Here is a 20,041-nt window from a genome sequence, read left to right as displayed (position 1 = left end):
ATTATATTTTGTCTCTTCTTCCTCTTTTCCTTTATATATATTATATTGTATTATATATATTTCTTTAGATAAAGATTATATTTTTCCTTAACGTTATATATATACACCATAGAAAAATTAATTTATTATGTATTTATATTATATTATATATATATATATTTTGTTTATATTTATATAATAAAAAATGTAATTACCGTGAATTATGTTATATTAAGATTTGAGTGGGTAGAAATTAAGTTATAAAAAATTATTGAATTTATAAATATCTTTTTAAAATTTTAATAAAAATTATATTAAAAGATAAAAATTATCAACTTTCAAATGTTTTTAAAAAATGAATAACTCTTAAAAATAAATATATATAAAATAAAAATAAAATTTCTAATTGAAAATCACGTGAATTTGAGTTTGGCAAAATAAATGGAGAATTGGTAAAGAAAATTAAAAAATGTGAGAAATAAATAAAATTTCCTTTAAATATGAAAAAAAAAAAAAAAAAAATCTTAATTTCGGGACCGAAATGAATTGGAACCTAAAGATTTTGACGAAATCAAAGGCTCGACTGTGTAATCCGATGCAGATGATCAAAGCTCGACTGTGTAATCCGATGCAGATGATCAAAGCTCGACTGTGTAATCCGACGCAGATCGATCGAATGGCTAGCAAATTTTTTTTTTGAGAGTTTTCAGGAACAGAGAATCGGTGAGCTAGATTAGGGGTGAAATTCTCTCTCAGTTCTGCTTAGTTTACGCCATGGAAGCTTCTTTTCGAGCTAGGAGTTTTGTTGTCTGACATTAACGCAATATTTCACCCAGTTGCACGAACGTATCGTTTGTTTTTTCAGATTTGGTTGCAATGGACGCGTTGATTGAGCTCTGCGACTTGATCGCGCAGAATCCAGCCTTGTTCTCTGAAAAGCTCTCGTGGATTTGTAGTCGATGTCCTCCATCTGAGGCTATTCTAGCTGGATCTCCTGCCATTTCGCGTTCTCAGCTCAATGCAGTGCTTGCGGTTGCTCGACTTCTCTCTAAATGCCCTGAATCGGTTGGTCTACGCCCCAAATCTGTCGTCCTCGAGTTTCTTCGTTCAATTCCTCTCTCTTTCAGCTTATCTTTCTGGCCGCAGTCGTTTGGAAATGATGCTATCGCTTCGTTTTTTACCGAATTCTTGAATTACACGTCGAAAGCCTGCGAATTATCGACAGATTTTGCCATGGAGGTTTCGGGATTCACTAGTGAGGTTGTGTTGTCTGCAATTAGTGATTGTAGTGAAGGTTCGGCAATTTCTAGAGCTTTTCTTGTGGCTCTGTCGAAAAGTTTTCTCCCAATTATCCCTTCCGATGCAGATAAGTTGGTTAGTTGCATTCTTGATCTTTTTTTGATATCAGAAGTTGTCCCTGGAACGCCCAGGGAACAAATTCAGGCAAACTCTGAGCCCTCATCGTCTCAGAGTTCGCCATTGAGTGTAAGCCATCAGCCTTCGAATGGAGGCTTAAGCCCTGGAAACGAGAACGGCCAAGTGTCGGGTTCCTTGAGTAGCGGTGCTTCACGCATCACAGACGACGCCACTAGTGCGTCCTCAAGAGGGTCGGGGATGATGAACGGAAACAGCATTCTTTGGAAGAGTGGTTTAGACCAATTAGGTATGAATTTGGGAACCAGTGAGGGCGGCCTAACTTTCGTTAGGCAACAAGTTGCCTTCTTCGAGGACGAGTCCATCGAGAATTTGGAGAAGCAGGAGATTGCCTTTAAATTAATGACCCACATTTTAGATAATTCTTCCTTTGATGCAAGGCTCTGGGAACAGATGAGAGCATTGGCTAAGAAGCAGCTCCAGACATTGCCAACTTTCCTAAAGGTTAACATTTTCATTGTCAAACTTGCAAGAAATTGTCTTGGCAAAACTATACTTTCCAAAATGAATTTATGTGGACAACGTTTTAGATAGAAGAAAGTTCAATAGTAATTGTTAAACTTGCTGATTGACATCTGCAGATTAAAAAGCGAGATTGGAGTGAACAGGGTTCAGTTTTAAAAGCAAGAATTAATACTAAACTCTTGGTTTATCAAGCTGCTGCGAGGTTAAAAATGACGACCGTTGCTTCTCTTGATTTTGATGGGAAACCGGCTAAGAAGTTAATATTTGAGACTTTTGCATTATTGATGGATGCTGCTGAAGCCTGTTTACTCTCTGTGTGGAGAAAGTTGAGAATCTGTGAAGAACTCTTTGGTTCCTTGCTTACTGGACTGGCACAGATTGCTGTTACTCGTGGAGGTCAGCCATTACGAGTGTTGCTCATCCGTCTTAAACCTCTAGCTTTAACAGTGTGTGCACAGGTAAGCGTTCTTGATTGGTTTAATTTTTTCTATATGCAGAGAAAGTGTAACAAGATTCCTATATCAAATCTTTGTTCGAAACTCAGAGGAAATGGTTAACAATTTTGCAATGTATCAAATGTATTTGTTCCAGGCTGATACTTGGGGAAGCAACCAGGGAGCAATGTTCGAAAGTGTCTTGACAACATGTTGTGAGATAATAGAATCTTGCTGGACCAAAGATCGAGCTCCTGTTGACACATTTATCATGGGATTGGCCACGAGCATCCGTGACCGGAATGATTCTGAGGAGCAGGTTGGTTATTTGAGATTGCTAAGTGAACAATAAGCAGTTACACATCGCCTTTTTTCCTTTTTTCTTTCGTAGGAAATAAAAGCTTTGTCATTATTAGATTTCTTGTAAAATTGTGCTGATATCTGAAAGATCTTTAATACCCACGAATACAATCTGTAAGTAAATCTCATTGGTTCTCTCTCTTTTCTACTTAAGCTCCCCTCAGTACTGTTTTAGTGGATGGTCTGGTTTGTTTAAGTTGTTTGATTTTTATTGCGGTTATCGATGGGTATCTATGGCATTAAAGTTTTTCATAAATCCTCAACCTTCTATGAAACGTATAACGTTTCTGTTTGTTTAATTTTACAGTCAATTGCCAAACTCATAATGATTTGATGTACGCCAATTTCAGGATGACAAAGAGAAACAGGCAGTTCCTATGCAACTTAATGTTATTCGCTTGTTAGCTAAGATGTCTGCTGCTGTTAACAAATCTGAAATTGTGGAGATGATATTACCCCTTTTCATTGAGAGCTTAGAAGAGGGTGATGCGTCAACTCCCGGTTTATTGCGGCTTCAAGTATGGGAACTTCTATTTTGCTAATATTATTTGTGGATGTGGATTTATGACATTTCGTTGTTACTAGTTTGTTTGTTACCTTCAGTTGATGGCTTTATATTATTGTCCTAATATTTTTTCTACAGCTTCTTGATGCTGTATCTCGCATGGCAAGCCTGGGTTTTGAGAAGTCTTATCGAGAGACAATAGTTCTGTTGACAAGAAGTTACTTAAGTAAACTTTCTAGCATTGGGTCATCTGAAAGCAGAACAGTGGCTCCGGAAGCAACTACAGAACGTGTTGAGGTGTGCATATTTCTAAATAATGTTATGTGATTATTTTGTTCCAGATGCCCAATGAAATGGATGCTCATGGTTCAATTACATTCTAGATACTTCCCGCAGGATTTCTTCATATTGCTAGTGGTCTTAAGAGTGCTAAACTACGACTGGAGTATCGTCATCGGTTACTCTGTTTATGCTCAGATGTTGGCCTGGCTGCTGAGTCTAAAAGTGGCAGGTAGAGGTGCTTTTAAATTTTTGTTACATCGCACTATTTTGATTATTTATTTTTCCCTTGCATATAAAATTCCATATTTAATGCTCTTCAAGTCTTACAGAAGTGGAGCGGATTTTCTGGGACCTCTACTGCCTGCTGTCGCTGAAATATGTTCTGATTTTGATCCCACAATGAATATCGAGCCGTCCCTTTTGAAGTTATTTAGAAACTTGTGGTTTTATATTGCACTGTTTGGCTTAGCTCCTCCCATACAAAAATCTCAACTTCAGACAAAATCAGTTTCCTCTATGTTAAACAGTGTGGGAAGCACGGCAATTGCTCTGCAAGCTGTGAGTGGACCATACCTGTGGAATACACAGTGGTCATCTGCCGTTCAATTTATTGCTCAAGGGACTCCTCCACTCGTGAGTATTTTACGCTTTCTTTCTTTTGTTTTGGGATTAGTTTTAGTGCGGGAAAGAGGGTTATAAATGACTCCATCTATATTCTGCTATGAAGATTTTGAATTCTTATTTCAAGAAACTTTCCCTTTGTTGCTTAATGTTTGAAGAGTCTTGCTTGCAATCATCGTTTTTAAAGCTATTTAGTGGAACTCTTTTTTTTTTTTTTTTTAGGTTGTAAGTTCAGTTAAGTGGCTTGAGGACGAGTTAGAACTCAATGCTCTCCACAATCCAGGTAGTCGGCGAGGGAGTGGTAATGAGAAAGCTGCTGTAGCCCAAAGAGCTGCACTTTCTGCTGCTTTAGGAGGCCGAGTAGATGTTGCTGCAATGAGCACAATTTCAGGTAAAATTTTGTCCTTCTCATGCTTCAATATTGATGTTTGCCATGGTTATAGTATTCAAACATGAAATATTGTAATAGCTCCCATGGGCAGGGCCGATCTCCTCCTCTGACTCCTAATCACACCCACACCCACACCCACATATATTACTGAAAGTTATATTTGTATTTAAACTATGTTTTTGTTATGTGGCTGATGCAATCATATGGAGAATTCTATATTTTGCGGAGCTTGAATAGGGAAAAAACAATCCATTTTTTTCTTATGGTCCTTAAGATCTGAAGCAGATTAACATTGTTGACTGGCTTCAGAGAATTGTTTTTACCTTTCCTTGTTGTTCAGTTGGTTATTTCTTTGTCCAAAAAACGGAGAACATGGACCCTTCTTCATGTTTTGGCCCTTTGTTAAGACTTATATGGCCTTTTCAAGAATTTTTTTCTTAAGATTCTGCTGGCCAAACAACCTTCATGATTTCTTGCATCAGATTTAGTTTGGCTATAATTGTAAGAAAAAAGAAAACAAAATGTTAAAGTTCCTTGGTGTAGTAATATCATAGTGACTATTGTGTGGCCTATTTGGCTTGGAAGAGCAATTATATTTACAAGATGTATAGATGTGAATGAAGATTTTGAAGTCCTTGAAAATATGATGCAAAGTCTCCTCGCCCATGTTTAGTACAACAAGAGGGAGAGGTGTGTGGAATTTATTTATTTATTTAGAAATTGCACAAACCACCCCTGGAGTTGTTGCAATCACATACTCAGCTTTCCATTTTATGAATCGCTTCCCCAAACTTATAGATTTTTTCCAATTATACCCTAATGTTATAACTCCACGAGTGACATACTGCCGAATGCTCAAACTACCCTGTACCATAGAAACTATAGAGATTGTTACTATCAAATCTTCAGGCTACAGGGATTATTACCATCAAACCCAATCTTTTCAGCTCTATAAAAATTAAAACTAAAATAAAGATGGATTGGTTATGGTTGGGTGTAAGTGGATTGGTTTGGATCGGCATTTGGCCTAGTTGAACCAACCTATAGAAAATAATAAACTGATGTCATGTGGGTGTGTGTTATCATGTGGGAGCTTTTAGGCGAGAGAAATAACAAAATGTTCCGAGGACATGAGAGTTCTTATATCAAGGTTTGATTCTTTATTAGATCATCAATTTCTTTTTGGGCTTTTTGTTTCTAGGCTATTTTTGTAATTTTACACTTGGTCTTGGTCTTATTTCTCTGGTTCTTTATTAGATTTTTTGTTTCTTTTTGGGCTTTTGTTTCTAGGCTCTTTTGTAATTTTTCACTTAACTGGACTGGAACTCTCACTTGTTATTTGGCTCCTTTTTCTGGATTTTCTTGTATGCCCGTGTATTTTTTTTTTCATTTTTTCTCAATGAAAATCAAGTTCTTTTTTTTTCATAAAAAGAAAAAAAACTGAAAATTTGATTCCCTTATTTGGGCCATCCCCGCTACCTTTCATGACTTTAAAAAAGAACGGGAAACTCAGACGAATGTAGAAAAGAAAGAGAAACTAGAAAAGATAGCTTCTGAGAATTTTGATTATGCCTCTCATCCTACCAGATGGGACCCTCCTCTAAAAGGGGAAAAATAATTCTAGGTTACAGACTGTTTGACTCCAAAGGGAATCGTGTAAGAACCATTTTGCCATTAGGAACTCATCACAAAGTCTTAGGCTATTGATTCACAAGCTCCTAATGTCAACTGCCCTTAAAACAACCTCCCAACTAATCAAATGATCCCCTCTCCTTCATCAATGCCTTCTCACAAAATGTCTCTAAGAATTTTCACTAGACTTCTAACAAAAATAGAAATCATAAAATAAAGATTGAGAGTAAGTTAGTATTCCACTCAAGACCGGTTGAATAAGAGTTGTCAACCTATCATCTTTAGAGAACAAGCTTGACCACAGTTCTAATGACATCGATGGTGGTCTTTAAAGTGACAGACAATAGCGAGAAAGCGATTGAGAATTGGCTGATCTAGAGTTAGTCAACCACCCTGAGATATAAGGATTTTCCTCCACTTCCTTTTGTATCAGTTGCCTATTAAGCAGTTTCTTGTTTGAATATTTTTCATTACTATGATATTTTCATTTTTCCCATCTCATCTCATCTTTGTTTCATTTTGTAGGTGTCAAGGCTACATATCTCCTTGCAGTATCTTTTCTAGAGATTATACGTTTCAGCAGCAATGGGGGCATACTTAATGGTGGTTCAAATGTAAATGCTGCTAGAAGTGCCTTCAGTTGTGTTTTTGAGTATCTTAAAACTCCAAATCTTTTGCCTGCTGTCGCCCAATGTTTGACAGCAATAGTACACAGGGCCTTTGAAACTGCAGTTTCGTGGCTGGTATGTCCTGTATTCTTTACTGAACTTCTTTGGTATGTATTTCTTCGTATCCTCACTCTATCTTTTACTTTACTGCTATTGATTAGTACACCTGCTAATGCAAGATCTATTCTCTCGATGCACCAGCTTCTGCATATTTAAGGATCCATGTTAAGCAACTTGTCAACTCTTGTTAAACTGTCAAGTTCTTATATACCAACTTTGAGCGACTTATATGATTAATTTGAAAATTTCAAATTAGTTAACCCTCTTAACCCTCATTTTGAGGATAAAGAGAGTTCTTTTACTGCTTTCTTTTTTTTTTTTTTTTTTTTTTTTTTTTTTTTTTGCTATTTTGTGGAGAATTTGGCTTGAGAGAAACTGTAGGATCTTTAGAGGGGTTAAGAGATCATGGGAGGAGCCTTAGGAATTGGCTAGGTTTATTTCTTCGTTGTGGGTGTCTGCTAATTGGGCTTTCTCTGACTACCATGGTCACATTCTTTTTGATTGCGGTCCATTCTTGTTGCTAGTGTTGGCAAAGAAATTTAAACAATAATTTCTCTTACAAAGTTTTATTAGGAAAAATATGAGTAAAAGAATAAAAGAGTTAAACCTAAATGATGCAACCTGTGTAGTTGAGGATTTATTTTCATTTTTAAGTTTACATCAACTTTACACCCTTTCTTTATATGTGAATGTTGTTTTGCCTTTGGGCATCAATCAGGAAGATCGGATATCTGAAACTGGTAATGAAGCTGAGGTCAGAGATTCGACTCTATATGCTCATACCTGTTATCTTATAAAGTGTATGTCTCAAAGGGATGAACATGTTCGAGATATTTCAGTTAACTTGCTGACACAGCTCAGAGATAAGTTTCCCCAGGTGAAATCACGTCTTTGATTACAAATTCTTTTCTCATGCATTTTCATTTTCCTAAAAGTCTTGAAATATGTGCTTTCAGGTTATGTGGAATTCGGCTTGTTTGGATTCCTTGCTCTTTTCCATGCATAATGATGCGTCTTCAACTGTTGTGAGTGATCCTGCTTGGGTTGTAACAGTTCGTTCTTTATACCAAAGGGTAGTTCGGGAGTGGATCGTCAAATCACTATCATTTGCTCCTTGCACTTGCCAAGGTCTCCTACAGGTTGATCAGTGGGAATAACATTCGTTTTTGTCCTTTTTTCTGTTTTGCCCGTCTCAAGTTTGTGTTTTAACATCATTTTCTTAACTACACTGTCTTTCATTTCTCCACATAAAAGCTTGGTTTCTCAAAAAAAAGAAAAAACGTAATTCTCTCAACTCTGCAAATTGCAATATTTCTTTTTAAGCCAGCTACTTGGCATGTGAACTACAAAAAAGGGGGAACAGTAAACCCAAGTTGGAAGTGGTTGCTAGAAAGTTGGAGTAAAATGGTCTTGTCGGATAATGTTGTTAGGGCTATCTTTCAGTTTATTTAGTTGGAAAGGAATAGAAGATTTTCCAAGGAGTAGCCTAAGATTGAAGAAAATTTGGGAGTCCATGACTTGTATATCTACTTTCTGGAGTTCCTCTTCCTAAGTTCTTGTTTTTATAATCATTCTCCATCGTTGATATATTCCCATTGGAATGCCTTCCTGTAACGTCCTTGAAATTTTTTGCACATTTGATTTTACTTGATAAAAGGAATCTGAAGTGGAATGTAGTAAATTTTGGAAGGAACACTAAAAGATATCTGAGGATAAGAGGTAATGACTGGACGAACGGATTGTGTTATTCGGAGACACTTAACTGCATCTATGATTCTATATGGGCTTCAAGGGGAAAGTATAGGATATAGTTATCCGTGAATTGTATAAGCTTAATCTTTTATATCGGGATGTTGACAAACTTGACGGCTTATTGATGTCTTGTCATAAATCTCTTGCATTATCTAATTGATACTCACAGAAAAGGTTTACGTGTATAAAATTGAGGCAAGATCTTTGCTGCCAGATTTTTAGACCAGGCTAGACACAAATCCTTTCAGCAATACAGTTTTCTTTTCTTCTCTTGGTATTTCATCACAGTGATAATTGTTACTCATCTGTCCTGTGGTGACTTTTCTCTGGCAAGATTTTTATACAGTTTTAGATGTCAGTTTTCCTCTTCTTGGTGTATCAAGACTTTGTATACGAAGGGCTGCACATCAGTAATAATATGTTATTGTTCTTCGTACTACCTCTTGGTCTTTTGCGTCTAAGTTCTTTTGTAATTATTCTATCTACTCTACAAATTAAATGGGGATTCTTTTTGGTAACTCCAATGGTTTTGCTGGCTTTTGTACGTTTCATTTATTCGTGAAAATGATTTAACTTCCAGAATTACTTCTACTATAATTGTAGAAATCATCTCTTGCAAATCTTCTTTCTGCTTGTTTTGCTCAACCCTCCTTGTCGGTTGTCACCTTCTTGCCAACCTCTATAAGGTTAAAATCACCAAGAAGATTAGATCCTTTTCATGATTGGTAGTCTTGCAGATGATCAACACCATGAATTTCATCCATAGATCTTCACCTCCGGTATTATCCCTTCAATGGTGTGATCTGTAATGGTAGAACGATCTGGGTCATTATAGATATGTCAGCATAACATAGGATGCTCTTTGTGGTTGGCAGTTTATTTTCTTTGCTATTATTTGGTAGATCGGCTAGAGAGAAACATGAGAGTATTTTGTGTTGCTTTTTCTGGTGCATATTTTTATTGAAAAATTATAGTATGCGACACATAGTCAAACTCAACAAGCTACATGGGTCGGAGCACTATTTCCATGGCTTCCTCGTGCAGCTTGGCAAAACGACAGTGGCTCTTGTGACCTTTTTCTTGCTAGAAGGATCTAGAACATTATTATATTTTAGTTTAGCGTACCTGCTTCTGTAGAAACATATTGAAGCCTTATAGAGCGTAGTGCAGCACTTAAAATCAAGTTCTCTAGTGGGGATTTTTGGTTAAGATAATTGGGTTTGTTGTATTGAGATTATTAGATCAGAAGCGTTAAAGAGGAATAGTGCAAACATATCAGATGTTCCCATTCTGGGAAACTTCAACCTTTTTGAGAAACTATAACCATATCTTGACTTTTAATAATAAAGTTCCATCACATTTTTTTTGAAGCATTCACTTTCAAGTTTTTAAGAATTATTTTTAATGGGGATGATTCAGGAAAAGCTATGCAAAGCGAATACATGGCAAAGAGCCCAGCATACACCTGATGTGATTTCTCTTTTATCTGAGATACGGATTGGCACTGGAAAAAATGATTATTGGACTGGCATACAAACAGCAAATATTCCTGCTGTCATTACTGCTGCAGCTGCAGCTTCAGGGGCTGACTTAAAATTGACAGAAGCCTTTAATTTGGAGGTGCTAAGTACTGGTATGGTCAGTGCAACAGTTAAATGCAACCATGCTGGAGAAATTGCTGGTATGAGAAGGTTGTATAACAGCATTGGTGGATTTCAGACTGGTGTTGCTGGTCCAACTGGCCTTGGTTTTGGTCAGGGCCTTCAGAGGCTGATCACTGGAACTCTTCCCCAACAACCGCAGAATGAGGATGATTCATTTAATGGGATTTTGATTATGAAATTTGTGCAGTCACTTCAACAATTTGTTAGTGGAGCAGAAAAAGGTTGTGGCCTCGACAAGTTGAAATTTCGTGAAACTTGTTCTCAGGCAACTGCCTTACTTCTGTCAAATTTGGTATGCCTCTTGCTATTCATGGGTAAATGCAGTTGAAGTATCCTCTTGTCTGCATGCATTTTTTTTCTTATAATATCTACTCATTTTTCAGGCTTCTGAATCAAAAACAAATATAGAGGGCTTTGCACAACTTATACGCCTTCTTTGTTGGTGTCCAGCATACATTTCCACTCCTGATGCAATTGAAACTGGTGTGTTTATTTGGACTTGGTTGGTTTCTGCTGCACCTGAGCTTGGATCGTTTGTCCTTGCTGAGCTTGTTGATGCATGGTTATGGACAATTGATACTAAGCGGGGTCTCTTCGCTTCGGAGGTCAAGTATTCAGGACCCGCTGCCAAGTTGAGGCCTCACTTATCTCCAGGGGAGCCAGAATTGCAGCCGGAGATTGATCCTGTTGAACAAATAATTGCTCATAGAATATGGCTTGGATTCTTTATTGATCGCTTTGAGGTTAGAATTTTCTTAGGCATCCTAAATATTTGCAGTTTTGCTTTGATCATTGCATGGTATACTGTGGGTAAAAGTTGAACATAAATTGAGGGTATGTGCTGCTCAGTGTCTTCCCATGAGTTTTGGCTTATTGTCTGATACCAAAAGTCAGTGCTTACCCATAAGTTTGTTACCAAAAGTCAAAACACATAAAAGGAAGGTTATGACAGAAACCAATATTATCCTAGCTGCTCCTATGATTTCCCTTAGGAGACAACTGCTAGCACTTTTTCAAGTGTTTCTTTGGCGTGACTAATATTTTATTTCTTTGTAGGTACAATATCTTTCATTCTCATGTCATTTTTCATTTTTTTTTCTGTTATTGTGCCTGCACAGTGCATGCATATTGGGCATTGTGCATAATTTTTGGGTAGTTCACCTTTCAAGTCCTGGTGTGATTACGTTATTGGGATCTTACTCCTTGATCCCTCATCGGATATGGACTGTAAAGCTCTTCAGCATTTAGCATCCTTCCTTTTTGAGTTCACTATCTCCTCTCATTTATTTATTCTTTCATATTAGCAATGAAATGCTTGCCTTCTATAAGCATGTTTTCATTGAATCACTTTCCTGAAGAAAAAATTGTTAACACTTGATATGTCTGCTTGGACCTACTCGAGTGGTTTAAAGTTTGCTTTAAGCTTTAAATTGTAAGAATATGCCTTAAGCTTTAAATTGTAAGAATATGCCACTATTTGAAAACGAGATATATTTTAAATCTTTTACCTTATTGTTATTATTTGTTTCATTCTTACCAATCCTAATTGGCTTGTCTGATAAATGAATCCTTAATATTGTTTTTAATATATGACTAGCCTCTTCAATTTTTTTGTTGGTTCACTAGGTAGTTCGACATAACAGTGTTGAGCAACTCTTGCTCTTTGGTCGCTTGCTACAAGGGTCCACTAAGCCGCCATGGAACTTTTCACGCCATCCTGCAGCAACTGGTTCCTTTTTCACTCTGATGCTTCTAGGGCTTAAGTTTTATTCATGCCAATCTCAGGGCAACCTACAGAATTTTAAAACTGGACTTGAGCTGTTGGAGGATCGGATATATAGGTTCTCATTATTATGCTCGTCAAATTTTCTTTTCAACCAAATTAAGTATTGCATTAGCGTTTGTGATGGTATATAATGATATATTATGGTATGTCTAAGGCTTTGATTCAACTATCTGTTTTGATTTGTATGAGACTTGAACTGTCTTGATATCTCTGCGGGACTACTGATGTTCTGTGATATGTATATATTACGTGTGTTGGAACCAGTTACTGATGTTCTGTGATATATATATCAAGAAAATGTGATGGGACTTCATTAGGATTCAAGTAAGAATTTGATGTCTAATCAATTAGCCAAGCACTACCTTCCCTTGAGTTTTTGCATGAATAATATTATCCATAATTATTAGGATTTGTTTTGTCAGTCTTCAGCTTTTTACATTATAGAGATATCACCATATTCATCGATTATGTATCTTTTTACTTGGTAATATACAGTAGCTTACTGCACAAGCAATTTCATCTTTGTTATTTCTCTTGGTTGCCTCATCATTCTTCAACCAAAGAAAACTTGTTTTCTTAGTTTTTCTTATCCTAGTCCACTAATTATCTAAAGATTGATATAACCACACGATTATTTACTCACATCCTTTAGAATGACTGAATTTACAAATTTCTAGTTTACAGTGGTTGATATAATGATATTGGTGAAGTTTTGGTATTCCGCGTTTCTGTTTTCTCTTCATAACCATTATACAATGCCACGCATTTTGTTATCTTTTATTCTTCTCGCCTCTTGTAGTTGCAGTTCACTTTTTATGTTTGTTTTGTGAAAACCACCCCAATCTTTATTTGAAATTAAAACATGTGTTTGCTACTTCTTTCAGAGCATCCCTAGGATGGTTTGCACATGAGCCAGAGTGGTACGATGTAAAACATGTGAACTTTGCCCAAAGTGAAGCTCAATCTGTATCCATATTTCTTCATTACCTTTCAAGTGAACGTGGAAATAGTCTACAGTCTGATACAAAAACACGTGGGCGCGAAAATGGTATTTCTTTGGTTGACTCGGTAAGATGATTGTATCTTCAGCCATTCCTCCTGTCTTAATAAATGAACCACTAAGAAGATATGTCCTGCAGAATGGAACAGTGTCTAGCGTGTAACTTTTAAATTTTGCCCGAGTTTCTGGTATTGTTCGAGTTCTTCAACTTTTTAATTGAGTGGTTTAAATTTTAACAGAACGATCAATATCACCCTGTCTGGGGCCATTTGGAAAATTATGCGGTGGGAAGAGAAAAAAGGAGGCAACTACTTTTGATGTTGTGCCAACATGAGGCCGATAGACTTGAAGTCTGGGCACAGCCAAATATTAAGTAACATATGTGCCACTGAATATTTTCATTCTTCTGATATACAGAATTTGCATAATCTGGAAATCTTACATGGAATATATTGATTATTTCAATGTTTAGGGAGAGTACACCTGCTCGACCCAAGCTAAGTGCTGAAAAATGGATTGAACATGCTCGGACTGCCTTCTCTGTGGATCCACGCATAGCCTTTTCTATGGTCTCTAGGTTTCCAACAAATGCATTTCTAAGAGCTGAAGTGAAGCAACTAGTACAGGTTTTTGTTTCCTAATTTTTCTCTAAGCTAAAGTTCATGAACTTGAACTTCCTGTGCATTAGATACCATTGTTTTTGTTGTCTATAATTGAAGCTGTAGTATAAGCATGCAAGTGTCCTTGTGCTCATGGTTAATAATTATTTAAGGTGAGCTATAGCTGGATGAAGAAAGGGTCACATTTGTGGTGAAGTTGATAGGATAGGACATATGTTTGATGCCATGACAAGTATATTTTCCCCAGGCTTAATAGTAAGCACAAATTCTCTTATGACATAATTGAGCAATTTCTCTCCTACTGGAGAGTTTGCTGTGGGAGAGTTTGCTGGATTAATGAATCAGATAAGTTAGGTTTTACTAGGTCCTAAAATATGGAATAATTGACGTGTAAGATGGATTTGATATAAGTTACCAAGATGGGATAGATAAGTTGATCTGTTTAATAAGTTTAGCTATTGTTTTAGTTAACATGATTTCGAATGCTAAATGCTCTAAAAGATCTAGTTTTCCCCCCTTGTATAGGAACCTGAAGTTTGTGGTCATAGACATTGTCTTCGTTTTGAAAATGTGAAAAACCATGTTCATCTATTATTCTGCACTTCCCATTTTACCGCCAGCTACCTGTCAAGCTCTTTAATATGTGCCCTTCAATGACCAGCATGTTGCCTTAACAACTATTTAATCAACACCTCTTTGTTGGCAACGTTGGGGTTCTGTGTACTAACAAAATCAAGGAAAATTGTTGAGAATCTTGCACTTCGAGAGACAAAATTAGCCTATTAGACTATTTAATCAACACCTCTTGATCAATGCGTTTAGTAGGAAGCTTTGAACTTCTCTACTTCCACACTGACACTCGGACAAAATTAACCTATTAGATAATTAGTAATGCACCATGCTTTGGCTGGGTTTCTTTCGAACTTGTGTACGCTCACACCCAAATAGATAAATGAGCCCAGAAGATCAATGTCATTTTCTGTTATCTTTTCTTATATTCTTCACTCCGATAAATCGCCAAATTAGGGGATTAACGGACGTCGACTTTCTTGGACCAGCATTTTGTGAGTAGAATATCCCTTTCAAGAATTTCAGAGGCAGCAGACTTGATCGATAACCAACTTTCACTTGAAAATTTTGTCTTTTTCTTTTGTTTCTAAAATTGATCCTTGGACAAAAGTTTCTCTTAATCTGCGTCTGCAATTTTTGTCATTTCTTCTACTGTTGCTTAATGAGCCTTTGCTTGATTTTTCATCTTCCTGATGTGGTTTCTTGATGCAGTTGCACATATTGGATATTCGCTCCATTCCTGAAGCATTGCCTTATTTCATCACACCAAAAGCTGTTGAGGAAAATTCTGAACTTTTGCGACAGTTGCCACATTGGGCTGCATGTTCGATTACACAAGCTCTTGAGTTCCTCACTCCTGCCTACAAGGGGCATCCACGTGTTATGGCATATGTTCTTAGGGTATTGGAATCTTATCCTCCTGAAAATGTTACATTTTTCATGCCACAGCTGGTGCAAGCTTTGCGATATGATGAAGGGGTATGTGTTCTTAATGAACTCTTTTTCTATTATTCTTTCACAAATCCTTGTTAGTGTTGTTTTAGTTTAGTTGTTGGGACTTGGATGAAGCTCTCTTTCCATTGATTTTGTTGATTTTGATTTTTGTCAATATATCAACCGATTCAATCATATTACTAAATCTTGGGTGATATTTTGTGATGCTGTGGTTATTCACACTTCTCCTTATCGAGGTGTAGATTTTTCTATAAAGCTGGGTTTAGATTTTTTTTTTTGTACTAATTGATATGACTAAATATAAAATCCTTTGGATTTTGGTTTACTTTTGCCTCGATATCTTTTGACATGCAAATATTATTATTATTTCCTCTTAAGAAGTTTTATTGTCTGCTCCTCTTTTAATTATTGAGAAATACTAAAGTTAATCAACTGATGTTTTTAGGCCAATAAAAAGACGCACAAAATTTCACCTTTACTGGATTTAAGCAAGATTCAAAATTTGCTGACTTGAACATTATCAACGCTGATGGACGTATTAACTCCTCTGCATTCTAAATTCTCTAGCTTTCTTTACATGATATCTGATTCACTTGCTTTCCAGAGGTTGGTTGAAGGATATTTGCTTAGAGCAGCTCAAAGAAGCGATATATTTGCTCATATCCTGATCTGGCACCTGCAGGTTTGTGAAATTTCTCGTGGTTTTGTATATTCTTGGAATTCTCTTTATATATTTTATGGTTTTATGGGTCATAAAGTTATACTCTATTTTATTTTTTTTTATTTTCTTGACGTATATTGGGTGTGAGACTGCATTAGGGATTCTGCTATAGTATATTTGGCTGTACATATCATAAATTGAATTGATGACTTGCAGGGTGAGACTTCTGTACCAGACTCTGGGAAGGATGCTAACTCTGGGAAGGTATGTTTCTATTGGTGTTTATGAAGTCAAGTCTGTTAGCGTTTTTCTTCTTTCACACTCTGAAACTTAAACAAGGTATCGTTTTATCATCTAAAAAATAGACTGAGTCGTAAGAGGAAGACATAACACATAACCAGTCCCACCAACCACAATAAGGGATTCCAATCCAAGAGCTAAAATGTAATTTATAATTACAAAACACGTCATAAATAGAAGCTCACACAGAGGCATAAAATCTAATGCTCCCATATCTCCTCCCAAGACCTCTCTCCCTCTCTAAAAATTCTATGGTTCCCCTTTAACCAAATATCCATAAAACCACGAAAAAACTAGCCTACCAAAAGAATCCGCCCTTATACTTCTAAGGAAGATGTAGTAGGACCTTTCCAACACTGTCCTATTATCTCTATAATGACTTTCATGCCATCTGAAACACTATAAGACTACAAAAAGTAAAGAACTCTAAAGAATATGATCAAGATCCTCTAATGATCCTCATAGGGTACACCATGAGGCCCCGAGAAGCAAGAAGAATGCCTCTGCACAAGGTCTAGGGTATTAACTTTTCCATACAATATCTTCCTAACAAAGAATTTGATCTTCTTAAAGATTTTAACCTTTATAAACCAAGGAAAAAAAGAGGCATCAGAGGGGAGCGAAGGAGCACATAATAGGGGGAAAAAGGAGAGGCAGGAAAAATGTTTTGTTTGATAGATGGGAGTCTCAAAGCCACGTAATCCTACCTGTCGCAGTGTGGCTAGATTTTGGGAAATATGATCTAAAGTCAAAGACTTTGTTGGTATCATTACCCATTACAAAATCATTCCAGCACCTTGTGGAATTGTCATTACCAACCAAGTTTTAACTATTCTGAAGATCCAATCTTGATGAGTAAGAATATATCTACGAAGCCTAGAGAAATATGGAGAGAAGTAGCCAACCAAAGACCATGTTTGGTGGAGCCAATTTTAGCTACAATGATTTTCCTCAAAAAAAAAAAAAAAAAAAAAAAAAAAAAAAAAAAAAATGGTGGCCTTTCTCAGGTATACTTATTCTTGATTATCATTATCCATTAGACCAAAAAATTTCCTAATGAATTCATTTTTGCTTACTGTACACTATGTTTCCCGAGCATGGTGATTATATTTTACTTTGCACTTGGTTGGATATAAAGTATCCTTGAACTGCTCTTTTCATTCTATCTTTATTTTATCGATATTTTAGTTGTTTCTGATTTAGTGCTCAATGATCCTGTAACGTGCTATTTTCAGAATGCATCATTTCTAGCGTTACTACCAATTGTAAGGCACCATATTATTGATGGTTTCACTCCCAAGGCTCGTGACTTATTTGAAAGAGAGTTTGATTTCTTTGACAAAGTTACGTCTATATCTGGTGTTCTCTTTCCACTTCCCAAGGATGAACGTCGAGCTGGCATCAGGAGGTGTGTTTTCAACTTTTGGTTCTGTGGCTCACATTTCCTAGACTGCTTGTTAACTGAAAAAGATATTAAAATCATTTGCCCAGGGAGTTGGAGAAAATTGAAATGGAGGGTGAAGACCTATATCTTCCAACTGCCACAAACAAGCTCGTCCGTGGTATTCAAGTAGATAGTGGAATACCCTTGCAGTCAGCTGCAAAAGTTCCTATCATGATTACATTCAATGTGGTTGATCGAGATGGGGACCCGAATAATATAAAGCCTCAAGCTTGCATTTTCAAGGTGAGTTAACTACAAAGTAACACGTCATTCCAATATAATTTTGCTTGACTGCTACAGTTCTCTCTATTCATTATTTTGTTTTTTTAATAATTAGCCAATTTTTCTTAACGTCTAGGATCAGAAATTAAGCAATCATCATTTATAGCAGCCTCGTTATTATTTTCCTTTTTAGCATGCTGATAACCGTCATATAATACCCAGAAATTTTCAAATTTGGATTAAAATGTTTGAGTGCTTTATAAACCTCTGAAGAGACTTATGAAATCTCGTTACATTTACAAAAGAGCATACCCTATGTTTTGAAGGATTTCTATATTGAATTATGTCTGGCTGAGAGGAGACTTTGACATGTTAAGAATTAAATTTAACTTTGGATAGTTGTTAATTGAATTGACGTGTCATACAGATGTTAGAAAACTCTTAAATGCTTGGATTTTAACTAGGCACCCTTTTGTTTTTATGAAGTTGACGTTCAGAGAAAAAAAAAATCTGATTCTCAAGCCTGAGCTGAAGTACATGACATGTATATCCTGATTGATTTTAAAGAAATAACTTAATCAAATTCTAGAGAACTGAATTGCTTATGCCCGTGGATTGCTCTGTTTTTCTTTTATTTAAGGTTGGAGATGATTGCCGACAAGATGTTCTTGCTCTGCAAGTGATAGCACTTCTTAGGGACATCTTTCAAGCAGTTGGCCTTAATCTCTATTTGTTTCCATATGGCGTCCTCCCGACTGGCCCTGGCAAAGGCATAATCGAGGTAACTTTTGGAAACTGTATGATTAGTTATGGACTATGCTTTTCTCAGTGCATGCTCTCTGCTCAAAGCATATGTGCTGACGGTAAATTTATTGTTTTAGTTATTTCCTGTTAAAATATGACCTGAAAGTGCAAGCTGACAAAAAATAAAGTTGGATCTAGTTTTTACTTCATTAAGCTAAGTTATCAATTCCATGTTTGTTTGTATGCACTTGAGACAGACTTGCATACTGAAATTACTTGCGTGATTGGATTAAACACTATCACCTATACTTCACATTCTGCTTTTGTTTATTAATCAGAGCTATAGCTGTATGGCCTTATTTATTCATGAGTGCTTCTTCTTCTCGCATTGATCTTGTTAACTTATAGCTCACCTAATGATTGACCATTCTCAGGTGGTTCCTAATACACGAAGCAGAAGTCAAATGGGTGAAACCACTGATGGGGGCTTGTATGAGATCTTTCAACAGGACTATGGTCCCGTAGGCTCTCCTAGTTTTGAAGCAGCTCGTGAGAACTTCATCATTAGTAGTGCAGGTTATGCCGTCGCTAGCCTGTTACTTCAACCAAAGGACAGGCACAATGGCAATCTTCTATTTGACAAGTATGCTATCCTTTCCTCTAGTTCCACCCAATTATAACTTTCACGACATAATATGAGATTTAATCCGCATATTAGCATGTTATTTAAAATTTCGTGTCATATGGAGCATGGCATGGGAGTTAAAATAGTTGTGGATGATGCAGTGTTGGGAGGCTGGTCCATATTGATTTTGGTTTCATACTGGAGACATCGCCTGGGGGAAACATGCGGTTTGAGAGTGCACACTTCAAGCTAAGCCACGAGATGACTCAACTTCTTGATCCCTCCGGGGTTATGAAGAGTGAGACCTGGAACTTATTTGTTAGGTACAGAAGTTTCTTCCTCTGCTGCATATCTATATTCTCTTGTCTATGCTCGGAGGTTGATTGCGTTAACTCGTGTGCATGTCCATAGTTTGTGTGTGAAGGGGTACCTCGCTGCTCGACGCCATATGGATGGGATCATCAACACCGTATTACTGATGCTAGACAGCGGATTACCATGCTTCAGCCGTGGCGATCCAATCGGAAATCTTCGGAAGAGATTTCATCCCGAAATGAGCGAGCGTGAAGCAGCCAATTTCATGATCCGTGTCTGTACCGATGCATATAACAAATGGACAACTGCAGGCTATGATCTCATTCAGTACTTGCAGCAAGGCATTGAGAAGTAAAGGTAGTTTCAAATGTATAGGCTATTTATTGAGTGATTTTTCTCGACTGTAAAAACGGCTATAATATAAAATTAAATGGATAGGGTTGTTTCAATCAGAGTGAGTTGAGTCATCATTCTGTACATTTTAAATTGTTTATCTGATTGAACGTTGAACGTGACTGAATATCTATAGATATAGAAGCCTTTTCATGACACC

At 36.7% G+C, this 20,041-nt stretch overlaps 1 protein-coding gene across 1 annotated transcript; it reads left to right on the top strand.

Moving 5' to 3' along the window:
• Positions 1-542: 542 nt before the first annotated feature.
• On the top strand, positions 543-20,037 carry LOC111776482 (Phosphatidylinositol 3- and 4-kinase family protein). Its single transcript, XM_023655934.2, has 26 exons — positions 543-1,857; positions 1,995-2,336; positions 2,470-2,631; positions 3,023-3,190; positions 3,316-3,474; positions 3,561-3,688; positions 3,789-4,092; positions 4,303-4,471; positions 6,629-6,846; positions 7,550-7,708; positions 7,788-7,970; positions 10,003-10,539; positions 10,631-10,990; positions 11,874-12,088; positions 12,918-13,101; positions 13,273-13,406; positions 13,506-13,659; positions 14,935-15,201; positions 15,782-15,859; positions 16,055-16,102; positions 17,374-17,546; positions 17,630-17,825; positions 18,445-18,585; positions 18,983-19,191; positions 19,335-19,496; positions 19,585-20,037. The coding sequence occupies exons 1-26, from the start codon at positions 856-858 to the stop codon at positions 19,841-19,843; spliced, it is 6,111 nt and encodes a 2,036-aa protein (XP_023511702.2). The 5' UTR covers positions 543-855; the 3' UTR covers positions 19,844-20,037.
• Positions 20,038-20,041: the final 4 nt, after the last annotated feature.

The sequence above is a fragment of the Cucurbita pepo genome, chromosome 15, assembly GCF_057944985.1.
Source record: "Cucurbita pepo subsp. pepo isolate OVF chromosome 15, ASM5794498v1, whole genome shotgun sequence".
Taxonomy (NCBI): Eukaryota; Viridiplantae; Streptophyta; class Magnoliopsida; order Cucurbitales; family Cucurbitaceae; genus Cucurbita; species Cucurbita pepo.
The sequence above is the reverse complement of the archived record's forward strand: the minus strand, read 5'-3'. Positions and strand labels throughout refer to the sequence as shown.

Coding starts and splice junctions, on each gene's coding strand:
- LOC111776482 (XM_023655934.2), top strand. CDS start 856: ATGGACGCGTTGATTGAGCTCTGCGACTTGATCGCGCAGAATCCAGCC. Junction 1,858..1,994: donor CATTGCCAACTTTCCTAAAG/GTTAACATTTTC, acceptor TGACATCTGCAG/ATTAAAAAGCGAGATTGGAG. Junction 15,202..15,781: donor CTTTGCGATATGATGAAGGG/GTATGTGTTCTT, acceptor CTTGCTTTCCAG/AGGTTGGTTGAAGGATATTT.